This window comes from Notolepis coatsorum, assembly GCF_963971535.1.
Source record: "Notolepis coatsorum genome assembly, chromosome: 2".
Taxonomy (NCBI): domain Eukaryota; kingdom Metazoa; phylum Chordata; class Actinopteri; order Aulopiformes; family Paralepididae; genus Notolepis; species Notolepis coatsorum.
Window position 1 is genome coordinate 16,407,934 of NC_140166.1, and position 19,247 is coordinate 16,427,180.

Consider the following 19,247-nt stretch of genomic DNA (forward strand, 5'->3'; position numbering starts at 1 on the left):
AGAGAAGACGCGCTGGTGGAATGTCATTCATAAAAGGTTTTGGTGACGAGGAGCTGTCAGAGTTTAGCACGGCATAGATCTGACAGCTGTCACTTGTGCTAAGAAGATAATAAATGACACACTACTTGGTGTTGTCACAAGATAGAAATTGTGCGTCTCTCCTTTTCGACGATTTCTACATTGGTGACCCTGTTATACGTTTTGAAGACGCTTCCGCGGCAACATGTCTACGAACGCAGTTTCACTGAAATTACCTGAGTTCTGGGAGTCGTCAGCCTCGGCATGGTTTGCGCAAACGGAGGCACAGTTCGAGCTGCGTGAGATTACCTCGGATACCACAAGATATTATTATGTGGTGTCAGCCCTGGGAAGTTCGACAGCCAGCAGAGTGGTGAGCCTCCTCAAGAACCCTCCGGCTCGAGATAAATATCTCACGATCAAGTCTCATCTGTTAAAGACATTCGAACTTTCCGATACCGAGCGGGCCAGCCGGTTGTTTTCTTTGCAAGGGCTCGGTGATAGCAAGCCATCGGAGCTCATGGATAGGATGCTGGATTTATTGGGAGAGCACAAGCCTGATTTCCTTTTCATGCAACTTTTCCTGCGTCAGCTGCCTTCTCCGGTTCGGGCCGCTCTGGCCAACACCACTATAGACGATTGCCACGCTCTGGCCGAGGAGGCTGATACGTTTTTTTTGGCTGGTCAACAGCACTGTGCAGCGGCAGTTTTCCCAACCCAAGCCTTTGTTTCACCGCCGGGAGACTGGAACTTCACCGCCGCAGCGACAGCCCCTCGCCAGCAGCGTGACGCGGACGCGGGGCTGTGTTATTATCATGCACGGTTTGGACCTAAAGCCAAGCAGTGCCGCCCGCCGTGCAGCTTCAGTGGGCCGGGAAATGCCCGGGCCGGCGCTCGTTAGTGGCCATGAGCGTCGGTCAGGCTGGCAGGCTACTGTTTGTCCAGGACACCATTTCCGGGCGGCGTTTCATGTGCGACACGGGCGCGCAGAGGAGTGTCTTGCCGGCTTCTAGAGTGGACATCCTATCCGGCGGACACGGACCCCCCATGGAGGCCGCCAACGGCACCCCCATCCGCACATACGGCACCAGGTATGTCGAAATGTGTTTTAGTGGCCAACGGTTTGGCTGGGACTTTATCACAGCTAATGTAGCCGTCCCTCTTCTAGGCGCTGATTTTTTGTGTGATTATGGACTGTTAGTGGATGTTAAAAATTGCCGCTTAATTGATGCCATTACGTTCTGCTCTTATGCTGGTGCGCTTGGGGGTGCAGACTCCATCAGACTCTCTAGCATGCTCTCCGCCGCAGATGAGTTTCAACACCTTCTCGCCGAGTTCCCTGGCCTCACGCGGCCCACGTTCTCATCATCTACAGCCAAGCATGGAGTGGAACATCATATCGCCACGACCGGCCCTCCGGTCTATGCCCGGGCTCGGCGCCTCGACCCGGTCAAGCTCAGCATTGCCAAGGCAGAGTTCGAGAACATGGAACGCCTCGGCATTGTCCGTCGCTCCGACAGCCCATGGGCCTCCCCCCTCCACATTGTCCCCAAGCCGGGAGGCGGGTGGCGCCCGTGTGGGGATTACCGCCGGCTCAACGATGCTACGACGCCGGACCGGTACCCAGTCCCGCACATTCAGGACTTTTCTGCCCGCCTTTCAGGTAAATTAATGTTTTCCAAGGTGGATCTTGTGCGTGGGTATCATCAGGTGCCCGTCCAACCGCTGGATGTCCCCAAAACAGCAGTCATAACTCCATTTGGACTATTTGAGTTTCTGCGCATGCCATTCGGCCTCAAAAACGCTGCACAGACGTTCCAGCGCCTTATGGACTCTGTGCTACGAGACTTGTATTTTATTTTTGTATACTTGGATGATATCCTCATAGCCAGCGCCTCTAAGGCTGAGCACATGTCCCACCTCAGGATGCTTTTTGAGCGGCTAAATGAGCATGGACTGATAATCAACCCGGCCAAATGCCAGTTTGGGCGGTCGACCATTGACTTCCTGGGGCAGAGAGTCACTAAAGAGGGAGCGGTCCCTCTTCCCATGAAGGTGGAAGCGGTGATGAATTTTCCCCGGCCGCCCACGGTTAGGTCACTGCAGGAGTTTCTCGGAATGATCAACTTTTATCACCGCTTTATTCCCCAGGCGGCTCGGATTATGCGGCCGTTGTATGAGGCCCTTAGGGGTAAAGCGCCAAAACATGCTGTCGACTGGTCTACAGAGAGAGACAAAGCTTTTCTGGATGCCAAGGCTGCCCTAGCCAACGCCACCATGCTGGCACATCCTTCCTTTAAGGCCCCAATCTCCATCACCACCGACGCCTCAGATTTTGCCGTGGGCGCAGTGTTTGAACAGTGGGTAGGCGGGGCTTGCCAGCCGCTCGCTTTTTTCAGCCGCCAGTTAAGCCCCAGCGAGCGGAGGTATAGCACCTTCGATCGGGAGCTCCTCGGCCTCTACCTTGCCATCCGCCATTTTCGTTTCCTGCTGGAGGCCCGCCAGTTCACGGCCTTCGTGGATCACAAGCCGCTGACGTTCGCCATGGCCAAGGTGTCTGAGCCATGGTCCGCCCGTCAACAGCGACAGCTCTCATATGTCTCAGAGTTCACTACTGACATTCAACATGTGGCAGGTAAAGCAAACCTTGTCGCAGACTGCCTCTCCCGGGCTGTAGTGGGCGCCATCCACTTGGGGCTGGATTACACCGGTATGGCGGCGGACCAGGCTACCGACCCTGAAGTGCAAGATTTCAGGTCAGCCACCTCAAGCCTGCGGTTAGAGGATGTGGTTTTTGACAGCGCTGGCACCACACTCCTGTGTGATGTCTCTATGGGGCAGGCCCGCCCCATCGTTCCCACAGGATGGAGGCGGCGTGTTTATGACGCTGTTCACGGCCTCTCCCACCCGGGAAAGAAACCTACGCAGAGGCTAGTGTCCGCCAAGTTTGTCTGGCCTGGGCTTAGAAAAGATGTAAGAGACTGGGCTGACTCCTGTTTGGAGTGCCAGCGCGCTAAAGTGTACCGTCACACCAAGGCCCCCCTGCAGCACTTCCCTGTACCTGAAAGGAGGTTCGACCACGTGAACGTTGACCTAGTGGGCCCCCTGCCCCCCTCACATGGCTTCAGTTACCTCTTTACTATGGTAGACAGAACTACCCGTTGGCCAGAGGCAGTTCCACTGTCAGGCACGACGTCCGCCGACGTGGCCAGAGCCTTTATTGGAACCTGGGTCGCCCGGTTTGGCACTCCAGCCGACCTCTCTTCAGACCGGGGCCCACAGTTCACGTCCGAGCTCTGGAACACGGTCGCCAAGAGCCTGGGCGTGAAGCTACACCGGACTACGTCATACCACCCGCAGGCCAATGGGTTATGCGAGCGCTTTCACCGCTCAATGAAAGCAGCACTTCGGGCCAGCCTTACTGACAGCGGCTGGGTCGACCGGCTCCCGTGGGTCATGCTTGGTCTCAGGACGGCCCCCAAGGAAGACCTTCAGACCTCCTCGGCTGAGCTGGTTTACGGTCAGCCTCTGCGGGTGCCAGGGGATTTCATCCCTAACATTACTGCCCCCTGGTGTGCAGCCCAGCAGCGGACAGCACTTCTGGAGAAGGCTAAGGTATTCACGCCGGTCCCCACCTCACAGCACGGCCTTCCCCGGTCGCACGTCCCTACAAGTCTGCAGTCAGCGGAATATGTTTTCATCCGTCACGATGCCCACCGGGACCCCTTGAAACCTCCATACGACGGTCCGTTCCGTGTCCAGGAGGCTGGAGACAAGTACTTTGTTGTGGACATGGGCAGGAAGCTGGAACACATTTCCATAGACCGCCTTAAACCGGCTCATGTGGACTTGGGCAAACCTGTTGGACTGGCCCAGCCCCCACGGCGGGGACGACCCCCTACCTTGCCCCGTCTTCCGAGTAAGGCCCGCGAGACCCCCTCGCCACCTATCCTGTGCCCGAGTGGCCGTAGGGCCCTTAAGGTTTTCCCTACAGCGGCGCCGGCCGCTACAGGGGTCAGGCGGAGCCGTTATGGCAGGGTTCTCCGCCCTCCTGTTCATTGACTTCTTTTGTTATGATGAATTCTGGGGGGACGTATGTAGTGGGTGCTATGGACATAATTCACCATTAGATTGTTTTGATGTATTGATGGGGCACTGTCACTTTAATGGGGTTGGGCTTAGAGAAGACGCGCTGGTGGAATGTCATTCATAAAAGGTTTTGGTGACGAGGAGCTGTCAGAGTTTAGCACGGCATAGATCTGACAGCTGTCACTTGTGCTAAGAAGATAATAAATGACACACTACTTGGTGTTGTCGCAAGATAGAAATTGTGCGTCTCTCCTTTCCGACGATTTCTACACTGGGATGATTTCCAGGATGTTACTAAAGAAGGGAGCTGTATACCGAGTATTCGGGACCCGAAAGAAAATATCGAATCAGTAAGTATAAATGTCGTAATTAGCCAGCTAACGTTAGCTATCTTAGCTCTGTTTATTACGCCAAGAAAATCTAACGTTACTTAGTACAAACACTGTGTCCGTGTGTATGTATGTGTGTTAGACAGAGTGAGGGAGCTTTGTTTTTGCAGCCCCACCTTCCCGGGACATCGGTTGCCAGACTGACCCCCCAAATAGGATATCTGTTGGCACCCAGCTCTCGAAGAAAATTCTTCAGACACATGTCAAAAGTCGATCGTATAAGACGTGCATGCAATATAACGTTATGCTTCTCTTTTCGTTGGACATGCTACCTAATTTACCCGAAGAAACTAACGTTATAGCTCGCTATCGAGTCCTAAATCGTGCAGGTGGGTGTCTGTCACTCAAATCGCTTTGTGAGTATGGGCGGAGGCCAGCCAAAAACAGCTTGGAATCTTGAAGTGGAAAAATGCTGCTTTAGAATACTTGGTTAGAAATACACAACAATACATTTTTTGGAAAAAAAACGTACAGATGTGTTCCATAGACTCACAGGAATTGTGTAAAATTGCCCAAATAGTGAAAGAAATAGTAAAATAGTTCCCCTTTAAATAGACAAATTCATATCATAATGTTAAATAATGTTAATATAATGTTAAATATATGTTAATATCATAATGTTAAATATACATGTTAATAGCATAATGTTAAATAGACATGTTAATACCACAATGTTAAATATACCGGTACATGTTAATATCAGAATATTAAACATACATGTTAATATCAGAATGTTAAATAGACATGTTAATATCAGAATGTTAAATATACATGTTAATATCAGAATGTTAAATATACATGTTCATATCAGAATGTTAAATAGACATGTTAATATCAGAATGTTAAATATACATGTTAATATCAGAATGTTAAATAGACATGTTAATATCAGAATGTTAATGTGACACGTGGGAGATAAACTGCAAAACAATGTGATGAAGGAAACAGCATAACCAACTTCAACAGACCTGTGCCCCTTCATGTATTGACAATGCTGATGCTATAGTATAGTACATAGTACCACATGGCCCCTAATGGCCACCAAAACCCAACCTGTAGATAGATAGGCAGGCTAGAGCCGGCATAACACCAGGGTTATCAAGTGGGCAACTCCCTTTACTGGTGTTTTATCTAGTTAGGCCCACGACAGCTCTGGAAGGCTCAACAGTTAGTTCCAGCATCCCAGAACCACCCCCTCCATGCTAGCTCTCACTTTCCATGATATCCCGCCAAACTTCCTTGAGTTATCCTTATGTCAAAAACAGAACTATTCCTGATAACAATATCACACATGGAACAGAAACAACAGAGAAGAAAATGAATACTCTTACCCTTTGTTTACTTTGGCCCCCAGCTGTCATTATTTCTCCTCAACCAAATCCACTGACTGCCTTTCAATGCTTCTTCCAACATCTCATTTAACACTTTTTGCTAATTCCGCCCATGAACCAATATTGATGAAGTCAATCATGCTTGAAATCATAATGTTAAATAGACATGTTAATACCATGATGTTAAATAGACATGTTAACACCATGATGTTAAATAGACTACCATGATGTTAAATATACATGTTAATACCATGATGTTAAATAGACATGTTAACACCATGATGTTAAATAGACTACCATGATGTTAAATAGACATGTTAATACCATGATGTCAAATAGACATGTTAATACCATGATGTTAAATAGACATGTTAATACCATGATGTTAAATAGACATGTTAATACCATGATGTTAAATAGACATGTTAACACCATGATGTTAAATATACATGTTAATATCATAATGTTAAATATACATGTTAATACCATGATGTTAAATAAACATGTTAATATCATAATGTTAAATATACATGTTAACACCATGATGTTAAATAGACATGTTAATACCATGATGTTAAATAGACATGTTAACACCATGATGTTAAATATACATGGTAATATCATAATTTTAAATATACATGTTAATACCATGATGTTAAATAGACATGTTAATACCATGATGTTAAATATGACATGTGGGAGATAAACTGCAAAACAACGTGGTGAAAGAGAGAATCTGTATGTTCTTCCTGCATCTCTAAATGAAGATGGTTGAATATTAAAATAATTCCCATTGATCCTGTGGATCCTGATGAAGTCCAACAGGGTTTTTAATAAAGAGGTAAATACCTGCAGGTTCTTCCGCCAGACATTGACTGCAGCAAACGCCAGCTGCATTTGCTTCCTACGGGCGTCTTTGTGGCGTTTGTAGGCAATCTCAATGAAGATGAGGAAGATCCCCGCAACGATACCCCCAGCAACCAGCATAAATACTCCTGTAGGAGGGATAAAGGATAAATACAACATGTTTCTGATACACAAAAACATGTCCCTGCTCCAGGAAACCCATTCATCCCACTGTGTCATGTAAAACCTCACGGCCATCAGTGTGAATATGGCTGCTTATGCTGATGAGACAGTATTGTCTCTGTTCTTCCCACTGTGGTCATCCCAGAACAGTGTTGTGGTGTTGATCAGATCAGTGTTGTGGTGTTGGTCAGATCCGTGTTGTGGTGTTGGTCAGATCCGTGTTGTGGTGTTGGTCAGATCCGTGTTGTGGTGTTGGTCAGATCCGTGTTGTGGTGTTGGTCAGATCCGTGTTGTGGTGTTGGTCAGATCCGTGTTGTGGTGTTGGTCAGATCCGTGTTGTGGTGTTGGTCAGATCCGTGTTGTGGTGTTGGTCAGATCCGTGTTGTGGTGTTGGTCAGATCCGTGTTGTGGTGTTGGTCAGATCCGTGTTGTGGTGTTGGTCAGATCCGTGTTGTGGTGTTGATCAGATCAGTGTTGTGGTGTTGATCAGATCAGTGTTGTGGTGTTGATGTTGATCAGATCCGTGTTGTGGTGTTGATCAGATCAGTGTTGTGGTGTTGGTCAGATCAGTGTTGTGGTGTTGATCAGATCAGTGTTGTGGTGTTGGTCAGATCAGTGTTGTGGTGTTGATCAGATCAGTGTTGTGGTGTTGATCAGATCAGTGTTGTTGATCAGATCAGTGTTGTGGTGTTGGTGTTGATCAGATCAGTGTGGTGTTGCCTACCCGCCATGTTCTCAAATGTGAGCGTAGCAGGGGCATTGCTCCTCGAGTCACACTCCTGGTATCGAACCCAGGTCTTATCGAGGTCCTCCATGAAGCCATTCTCATGGGAACTGGGGACAGACATAACATCACTCAGACATACATCATATGCCTTATTGTATAGCCAGAATGGAAACTTTAACTTTATTACTACAGCTTGAGAGAGGTATAGGGTCAGGGTAGTTATGGTAGGTACTACAGTATGTATATTACTACAGCTAGAGAGAGAGAGACAAGACACCAACACATCACCACGGTAACAAGACACCAACACATCACCACGGTAACAAGACACCAACACATCACCATGGTAACAAGACACCAACACATCACCATGGTAACAATACACAACACATCACTGTGGTAACAAGACACCATCACATCACCATGGTAACAATACACAACACATCACCATGGTAACAATACACAACACATCACCATGGTAACAAGACACCATCACATCACCATGGTAACAAGACACCATCACATCACCATGGTAACAATACACAACACATCACCATGGTAACAAGACACCATCACATCACCATGGTAACAATACACAACACATCACCATGGTAACAAGACACCATCACATCACCATGGTAACAAGACACAACACATCACCATGGTAACAAGACACCATCACATCACCATGGTAACAAGACACCATCACATCACCATGGTAACAATACACCATCACATCACCATGGTAACAAGACACCATCACATCACCATGGTAACAATACACAACACATCACCGTGGTAACAATACACAACACATCACCATGGTAACAAGACACCATCACATCACCATGGTAACAAGACACCAACATATCACCGTGGTAACAAGACACAACACATCACCGTGGTAACAAGACACAACACATCACCATGGTAACAATACACCATCACATCACCATGGTAACAATACACAACACATCACCATGGTAACAAGACACCATCACATCACCATGGTAACAAGACACCATCACATCACCATGGTAACACGACACCATCACATCACCATGGTAACAATACACCATCACATCACCATGGTAACAATACACAACACATCACCATGGTAACTATACACAACACATCACCATGGTAACAAGACACAATCACATCACCATGGTAACAAGACACCATCACATCACCATGGTAACAAGACACCATCACATCACCATGGTAACAAGACACCATCACATCACCATGGTAACAAGACACCATCACATCACCATGGTAACAAGACACCATCACATCACCATGGTAACAATACACAACACATCACCATGGTAACAATACACAACACATCACCATGGTAACAAGACACCATCACATCACCATGGTAACAAGACACAACACATCACCATGGTAACAATACACAACACATCACCATGGTAACAAGACACCATCACATCACCATGGTAACAAGACACAACACATCACCATGGTAACAAGACACCATCACATCACCATGGTAACAATACACCATCACATCACCATGGTAACAAGACACCATCACATCACCATGGTAACAATACACAACACATCACCGTGGTAACAATACACAACACATCACCATGGTAACAATACACAACACATCACCGTGGTAACAAGACACCATCACATCACCATGGTAACAAGACACAACACATCACCATGGTAACAAGACACCATCACATCACCATGGTAACAATACACCATCACATCACCATGGTAACAAGACACCATCACATCACCATGGTAACAATACACCATCACATCACCATGGTAACAAGACACCATCACATCACCATGGTAACAAGACACAACACATCACCATGGTAACAATACACAACACATCACCGCGGTAACAATACACAACACATCACCATGGTAACAAGACACAACACATCACCATGGTAACAAGACACCAACACATCACCATGGTAACAAGACACCATCACATCACCATGGTAACAAGACACCAACACATCACCGTGGTAACAAGACACCATCACATCACCATGGTAACAAGACACCATCACATCACCATGGTAACAAGACACCAACACATCACCATGGTAACAATACACAACACATCACCATGGTAACAAGACACCATCACATCACCATGGTAACAAGACACAACACATCACCATGGTAACAAGACACCATCACATCACCATGGTAACAAGACACCATCACATCACCATGGTAACAAGACACCAACACATCACCATGGTAACAAGACACCATCACATCACCATGGTAACAAGACACCATCACATCACTATGGTAACAATACACAACACATCACCATGGTAACAAGACACCATCACATCACCATGGTAACAAGACACCATCACATCACCATGGTAACAAGACACCAACACATCACCATGGTAACACGACACCATCACATCACCATGGTAACAAGACACCAACACATCACCATGGTAACAAGACACCATCACATCACCATGGTAACAAGACACCATCACATCACCATGGTAACAAGACACCATCACATCACCATGGTAACAAGACACAACACATCACCATGGTAACAAGACACCATCACATCACCATGGTAACAACAAGACACCAACACATCACCATGGTAACAAGACACCATCACATCACCATGGTAACAAGACACAACACATCACCATGGTAACAAGACACCAACACATCACCGTGGTAACAAGACACAACACATCACCATGGTAACAAGACACCATCACATCACCATGGTAACAAGACACCAACACATCACCATGGTAACAAGACACCATCACATCACCGTGGTAACAATACACCATCACATCACCATGGTAACAAGACACCATCACATCACCATGGTAACAAGACACCAACACATCACCATGGTAACAAGACACCATCACATCACCATGGTAACAAGACACAATCACATCACCATGGTAACAATACACCATCACATCACCATGGTAACAAGACACCATCACATCACCGTGGTAACAAGACACCACCACATCACCATGGTAACAAGACACCATCACATCACCATGGTAACAAGACACCATCACATCACCATGGTAACAAGACACCATCACATCACCATGGTAACAATACACCATCACATCACCATGGTAACAAGACACCATCACATCACCATGGTAACAAGACACCAACACATCACCATGGTAACAAGACACCATCACATCACCATGGTAACAAGACACCATCACATCACCATGGTAACAATACACAACACATCACCATGGTAACAAGACACCAACACATCACCATGGTAACAAGACACCATCACATCACCACGGTAACAAGACACCATCACATCACCATGGTAACAATACACCATCACATCACCGTGGTAACAAGACACCAACATATCACCATGGTAACAAGACACAACACATCACTGTGGTAACAAGACACCATCACATCACCATGGTAACAATATACAACACATCGCCATGGTAACAAGACACCAACACATCACCATGGTAACAAGACACCATCACATCACCACGGTAACAAAACACCATCACATCACCATGGTAACAAAACACCATCACATCACCGTGGTAACAAGACACCATCACATCACCATGGTAACAATACACAACACATCACTGTGGTAACAAGACACCATCACATCACCATGGTAACAATATACAACACATCACCATGGTAACAAGACACCAACACATCACCATGGTAACAAGACACCATCACATCACCATGGTAACAATACACAACACATCACCATGGTAACAAGACACCATCACATCACCACGGTAACAAGACACCATCACATCACCATGGTAACAATACACAACACATCACCACGGTAACAAGACACCATCACATCACCATGGTAACAATACACAACACATCACCATGGTAACAAGACACCATCACATCACCATGGTAACAATACACAACACATCACCATGGTAACAAGACACCATCACATCACCATGGTAACAATACACCATCACATCACCATGGTAACAATACACCATCACATCACCATGGTAACAATACACAACACATCACCATGGTAACAAGACACCATCACATCACTGTGGTAACAAGACACCATCACATCACCGTGGTAACAAGACACCATCACATCACCGTGGTAACAAGACACAACACATCACTGTGGTAACAAGACACCATCACATCACCATGGTAACAATATACAACACATCACCGTGGTAACAAGACACCATCACATCACCATGGTAACAAGACACCATCACATCACCATGGTAACAAGACACCAACGCATCACCGTGGTAACAAGACACCAACGCATCACCGTGGTAAGCATGTAGTTATGCTACTTATAGAAGAAGTATATAAACATGGTACAGGGTAGTTATGTTAGGTAGATTAGAAGTATATATACATTGTACAGAGTAGGGCTGACCCCGATTAGTCGAATAGTCGACTAATCGATCGAAAGGAGCCGTAGTCGACTGCCAACCTCTTAGTCGAACGCAAAAAAATATATACAGTATATATATATATATATATATATATATATATATATTATAATTCTTTTTTTTATTTACATTTTTTTATCATTCTTTCCAAAAGAAAAGAGGCCTAGAAGCGTGGCATGCATACCAGCAAGGCTAACTGCATAAGAAAATGGGCACCGAGGCACTGAAAGAGGATTTCACTCATCTAATGAACACACTAGACTAGACAAATATCAAGATGTGGACCAATTGCATGCTTTTGCAGAGGGCCTTCAGTCGACTCCTTCAGACATTAAGCACCCCCCACAGCCCAAATGATACAAATAAATAAATAAATAAATAAATAAATAAATAAATAAATAAATAAATAAATAAATAAATAAATAAATAAATAAATAAATAAATAAATAAATAAATAAATAAATAAATAAATAAATAAATAAATAAATAAACAAATAAATAAATAAATAAATAAATAAATAAATAAATAAATAAATAAATAAATAAATAAATTGCATTTGGGGGGGGGGGGGGGGGGGGGTGTAGTCGACTACCGGAACATTTCGGCCAATCAAAATCGACTATCCAAATCCTCAGTCGGGGACAGCCCTAGTACAGAGTAAAGTATATTAGAAGTATATAGACATGGTACTGTACATGGAAGGTCTGATATACCTGAGAATGGCCAGGGAGACATTCTGTTTCCAGGGGCTGTCCTTTCTCATCCCAATCCCAAACCCTGATCTGAAGAACAGCTCTCCTGTTGTCACCAGGTCACACTTCTGAGACGCTTCAAACTCCAAAACAGCACTGTCCCAGATGAACGCATGTAGCTTACTATAGAGAGGAGAGATGAGGAGAGGAGAGGAGATGAGAGGAGAGGAGAGGAGAGGAGAGGAGAGGAGAGGAGAGGAGAGGAGAGGAGAGGAGAGGAGAGGAGAGGAGAGGAGAGGAGAGGAGAGGAGAGGAGAGGAGAGGAGAGGAGAGGAGTGGAGAGGAGGCGAGAGAAGGCAAGAGATGAGGAGAGGAGAGGAGAGGAGAGGAGAGGAGAGGAGAGGAGAGGAGAGGAGAGGAGAGGAGAGGAGAGGAGAGGAGAGGAGTGGAGAGGAGGCAAGAGATGAGGAGAGGAGAGGAGGGGAGAGGAGAGGAGGAGAGAGGAGATGGGTAGGAGAGGAGAGGAGAGGAGAGGAGAGGAGAGGAGAGGAGAGGAGAGGAGAGGAGAGGAGAGGAGAGGAGAGGAGAGGAGAGGAGAGGAGAGGAGAGGAGAGGAGACGGGTAGAAGAGGAGAGGAGAGGAGAGGAGAGGAGAGGAGAGGAGAGGAGAGGAGAGGAGAGGAGAGGAGAGGAGAGGATAGGAGAGGAGAGGAGGGGGAGGAGAGGAGAAGAGGGGGAGAAGGGGAGGAGAGAAGAGGAGAGAAAAGTGGGGAGAGGAGAGGAGGAGAAGGGGAGGCCATTATCGTTGGTTCATGGTAAAACATTGCCACCATCTTTAATCGAAACAAGACTAAGGTGGGAAAACCAGTAGAACATTGACTCCCATGCTATGGATTTTACTCCCTTGATCAATCCCTTGATCAATCCTGTTGTCCCCTGATCAATCAGTCTCCCACCTAAAACCCCCACATTCCCTAACACACACCCCCTTCCGGTATAACCTGATCACCTGGCCCCACCCCTTCCTGTCATGTATAAATGTGACTGTGACCAGCGAATGTGGCCACATGTCTTCCTTGTCATTTTCCCTCGATGTTTAGATTGTGAAAGTACAGAATGTACGTTTTCAAATGATGTGTCATATGTTGAAATCTGAAAATGTTTGAAGAAGATGTGCTAATTTGAATCTTGTAAAACCGTTCTTATTTTTAAGTACTTTAAGCAGAAACAATGGATACAATATCTCAAAGAAAGGCTACAATTTAACACCTGTGCCGATTTCTGCTGGGCGTGAACAACAATGGGGGCTATTGTTCGACCCATGAGATATAATCACGAAAATCACATCAGAAAAATTATGTGGAAAATGGTTGGACTTCCATTTGTCTGCGGCTGGTGTGAGCTGGGTAGTGTAGTTTTATGAAATTTCGATGCCACAAACAGAGTTTCGTAACCTAGCTCTCCTTTTTAGCTGTGAGTCCAAACAGGTCTGTGTCTCAACCTTGTAGTCCCAGATTCAACGCATTGAGGCGGTCAAAGATGTCGGCTAGATATGCCAGCTGTGCCAGCCATTCATTATCAGCACATTTATCTGCCATGGGTCTTCTTCTCTCAAAAAGGCGATTTAATACTCTGCCTCGAGATAGCCACCTCACCTCAGTGTGGTATAGCAGCTGGTTATGCGCAGAGCCCATTTCATTGCGGCCAACCGACACCGCTTCTGACAACAAAACTATCCATTACGAGTGTCCAGGTTACACACAAAAGACCAGACGGCGATTATACAGTACATGCGCAGGATGTAGTGAGATGTGTATTGGAATACTGTGTGTCGGCCTCCGTTGATGAAGGGGCGAGACATGGCAAATACACACAGCTCCCTTGTTTGAGCCAAATCTGGGTTGAACATGATTTGTGGAACTCCCTCTGGTGTTGTGGTCGTGGTATTCACTGACCTTTGGGAAGTATTTTGACATGTACATGGGTATCTTAGTGGTATAGTGTATCTTGTAGACCAGGCCCATTGCAAGTTGCTGTACTCTGTCATCTACTCTAAGCCAACCTAGGTTGTCAAAGTGTGCAGGGGTGAGGTGGGTTTTAGGATGGTCAAGCAGTAGTCTGACCAGTTTTTTTTGTGATGTTTGTAATTTTGTTTTTAGCGCCTTTGAGGTGCTTTGGTACCATGAGGTGCAAGTATAGTCGTAGTACCCTTGAATGAGTGCTCCTGTTAGAGTCTTCAGGGTATTCTTGTTTACCAGAGAGCAGGCCACGTGAGCGGATCGGCGCGGCCGAGAAATCCGCTCTTCGCTCTTTAAAGCTTGGTCCGCTCCGCTAATCGCTCATGTTGACCCCGCCCCCAAGTCGCTCTCCGCTCCCTCACCGATCACCTTGAATCGAGCGCTCCCCGCTCCCCGCGCCAGATCGCTCTGCTTTTTTTTTTTTTTTTTTTTGGAGCATCCGGTACAAGAATCTTCGTTGGTTGACTTTTTTTATTAAATTGGATGCCATTTTGTCACAGGAAAGATTTGCCTCTAGGATGGAACCCAGGTATGTAATTTCATCTTTCCTTGTGACAATATTGTCACCCACTGTAACAGAGGTCTTGCTGAGTTTGTTATTTGATCTGAAGAGAATGGACTCTGTTTTACCCAGGTGTAATGATAGTTTGTTATCAGCGAGCCAGGTGCAGATTCTGCTGAGTTCTGAGCTGAGGCTTTTTTCAACCTGTAACTTGTTCCTGCCAGAGACCAGCAGGGCTGAGTCGTCCGCGAGCAGTCACAAGCTGAGAGTGGTTCCATGGGTTCTTTAATAACTTATATCACAGATCTAGGATATATACTGTAGAGTGATTCCATGGGTTCTTTAATAAGTGATATCATAGATCTAGGGTATATAGAGTGGTTCCATGCAGGGCTTGACATTAACACCCGCCACCCGCCAAATGCGGGTAGAATTCGGCAGTGGCGTGTGACTCTGTCACTCTTACCAGCCACTTTGGCGGGTGACCTTTTGGTAGCATTTAATAAAATTTTGCGATTTTGCACGAGTTTCCACGTGGGCGCCCGTATTCCGATCCGCGTGAAAATATTCACGGGGGTAGAACACGGTCGGTTCTACAACTTCCCAATGCCCTTGCATCGGCGAAAACGTTGGGAAAATATATTTGCGCGACGTGGAAAGATTTGGGTGATTTTGCGCAAGCTCCCACGCGCATGCCCGTGCGCGGATCAACGCGAGATTTCCATGGGTTCCATGGGTTCTTTAATAAGTGATAGTATAGATTCTAGGGAATATAGAGTGGTTCCATGGGTTCTTTAATACGTGATAGTATAGATTCTAGGGAATATAGAGTGGTTCCATGGGTTCTTTAATACGTGATAGTATAGATCTAAGGTATATAGAGTGGTTCCATGGGTTCTTTAATAAGTGATATCATAGATCTAGGGTATATAGAGTGGTTCCATGGGTTCTTTAATACGTGATAGTATAGATTCTAGGGAATATAGAGTGGTTCCATGGGTTCTTTAATACGTGATAGTATAGATCTAAGGTATATAGAGTGGTTCCATGGGTTCTTTAATAAGTGATATCATAGATCTAGGGTATATAGAGTGGTTCCATGGGTTCTTTAATAAGTGATATCATAGATCTAGGGTATATAGAGTGGTTCCATGGGTTCTTTAATAAGTGATAGTATAGATCTAGGGAATATAGATGTCCATACTTGTCTCTGACGGCCTGTATGGCCTCAGCAGCGCTCTCGTAGTTGTGCTTCTCCATGTGACGGTACATGGTGCTCAGCTCAACCTGCCGTCTGAAGTAAATATCCACTGAGCTCTGCTTCACTGTGGCATAGATGAACTTATCTGATGGGTTACGCAGCTGGAGTAGAGTAGAGTAGAGTAGAGTAGAGTAGTGTAGGTAGAATACAATAGAACAGGATAGAATAGAGTAGAACAGAATAGAAGAGAATAGAGTAAAGTATAATAGAGTAGAACATAATAGAATAGAGTATAATAGAGTAGAACATAATAGAATAGAGTATAATAGAGTAGAACATAATAGAGTAAAGTAGAATAGAGTAGAATAGAATAGAGTAAAGTATAATAGAGTAGAACAGAATATAATAAAGTATAATAGAGTAGAACAGAATAGGGTATAATAGAATAGGATGGGTCAGAATAGAGAGGAATTGAACAGAACAGAATAGATTAGAATATGAAAGAGTAGAATAGAATATGGTAGAATAGAACAGAACAAGTTAGATTACAGTTGAATAAAACATAGGTCAGTACAGTAGAGCAGAATATAGTCTTGTAGAGCAGTTGCAGAACTGAATCCCAATGCTGCAGGTTCTGTGTTTGTATGCGTGTGTAGCTGTTTGTACATGTTTTTGTACTGTTCTGAGATACATGTACTTTACTCAAGTATGTCAATGTTTAGGGAACTTTGTACTTTTACTCAACTACATTTCAACGTAAATATACACGTTTTTTACGCCACTACATGTATTTGAACCCTGTAGTTACTAGTTGTGTGACAAAGCATCCAAAACACGATGATCTGATCAAAGTACTTTCAACGTTGGAGTCTTATAACTCTAAATTAAAGTGATCAGAGGCACTATGATCAAAATATCACATGCTGATAGTTCCTCAGTTTTGACGTGTGCATGTGTGTGTGTGTGTGGGTAAGTGTGTGTGTGTGTAGGTGTGTGTGTGTGTGTGTGTGTGTGTGTGTGTGTGTGTGTGTGTGTGTGTGTGTGTGTGGGTAGGTGTGTGTGTGTGTGGGTAGGTGTGTGTGTGTGTGTGTGTGTGTGTGTGTGTGTGTGTGTGTGGGTAGGTGTGTGTGTGTGTGTGGGTAGGTGTGTGTGTGTGTGTGTGTGTGTGTGTGTGTGTGTGTGTGTGTGTGTGTGTGTGTGTGTGTGTGTGTGTGTGTGTGTGTGTGTGTGTGGGTAGGTGTGTGTGTGTGTGTGTGTGTGTGTGTGTGTGTGTGTGTGTGTGTGTGTGTGTGTGTGTGTGTGTGTGTGTGTGTGTGTGTGGGTAGGTGTGTGTGTGTGTGTGTGTGTGTGTGTGTGTGTGTGTGTGTGTGTGTGTGTGTGTGTGTGTGTGTGTGTGTGTGTGTGTGTGTGTGTGTGTGTGTGTGTGTGTGTGTGGGTAGGTGTGTGTGTGTGTGTGGGTAGGTGTGTGTGTGTGTGTGTGTGGGTAGGTGTGTGTGTGTACCCTGGGGTCGTTGATGCCGGTGATACGCTCCTCAGGCCGGTCCAGCACCAGGAAGGCTGCCAGGTTGGCAGTGTATGATGCCACGATGATCATGGCAAACCCAGCCCACACCATCCCTAGGATCCTAGCTGAAAAGCTCCGCGGAGCTCCTGCAACACACAGCGTGTTCCATCCAGTCAAGGTGTCCTTGAGCAGAGTAATGAACCCTGACCCTGCACTCTGAACCCTCTGCTGACATGTATGTGTGTCTCAGAGGGAGATATTAATGTCTACATGTGTGTCTCAGAGTTAAAGTCTACATGTATGTGTGTCTCAGAGAGAGATATTAATGTCTACATTTGATTTGATTTTTATTTGTCTCGAACATAGAAACATAAAACAAGTTTAAAAAACAAAAAGGTAAATAGTCAAACTATTTCCATACAATAAGTGTTCGAGAAGGAACAGGGGGAAGTAAAATAACGTATCAAGCCCTGCCCATTCCTTACAATATTTGACATTATAATTTAATAAAAATACAAATAATATAACAAATAATAGAAAATAGAATAAAAGTACAGTTTTTTATATATCCAAATAAGAAAAAATAATAGGCAGTCACATTACTGCTCAAGCTCCTCTCTCTTATATGTGTCCATAAGTGCTTGTTTATAGCTACCTTTAAATTTATTGATATTTTTGCTTAATTTTATATTCGCATCCAGACCATTCCAGAGTGATACCCCACATGTATGTGTGTCTCAGAGGGAGATATTAATGTCTACATGTATGTGTGTCTCAGAGGGAGATATTAATGTCTACATGTATGTGTGTCTCAGAGGGAGATATTAATGTCTACATGTATGTGTGTCTCAGAGAGATATTAATGTCTACATGTATGTGTGTCTCAGAAGGAGATATTAATGTCTACATGTATGTGTGTCTCAGAGGGACATGCTGGCTAGAAGATGGAGATTGGACATTTTGTTTATTTTTAATGTGAGGAATAAGGTCACAACAAGGACATCACGTTAAACTACATATCCCATAGTTCTACCTATCATAATCTCTCCTTTCCTACCTCCTATCATTTTAAACGACATATTCCATAGTTCCACTGTGATGCCAAATCCGTTCCGCTGGCAACATTTGATCCAACCAATTTCCAGGTCATAAGCTAATGTTATGAACACTATATAAAGTTCATATTTGCATTTCAAAACAGTAACGTCATGACATATCTCAAAATTCCACCCACCTTCTCCTATCCCAGAATTCAGCAATACTCCCCAT

At 45.0% G+C, this 19,247-nt stretch overlaps 1 protein-coding gene across 1 annotated transcript in view; it reads right to left on the bottom strand.

Moving 5' to 3' along the window:
* Positions 1–19,247, bottom strand: part of grin1b (glutamate receptor, ionotropic, N-methyl D-aspartate 1b) — a gene marked incomplete at both ends in the record, with an annotated part of 290,208 nt that overhangs the window by 33,025 nt on the left and 237,936 nt on the right. Inside the window, 6 exons of the mRNA XM_084308084.1 lie at positions 6,677–6,822; positions 7,581–7,690; positions 12,776–12,937; positions 16,478–16,635; positions 17,976–18,124; positions 19,213–19,247. The exon at positions 19,213–19,247 is cut by the window's right edge and continues 78 nt beyond it. Coding sequence (XP_084164210.1) covers positions 6,677–6,822; positions 7,581–7,690; positions 12,776–12,937; positions 16,478–16,635; positions 17,976–18,124; positions 19,213–19,247 — 760 coding nt within the window. The remainder of the gene's footprint in view (positions 1–6,676; positions 6,823–7,580; positions 7,691–12,775; positions 12,938–16,477; positions 16,636–17,975; positions 18,125–19,212) is intronic.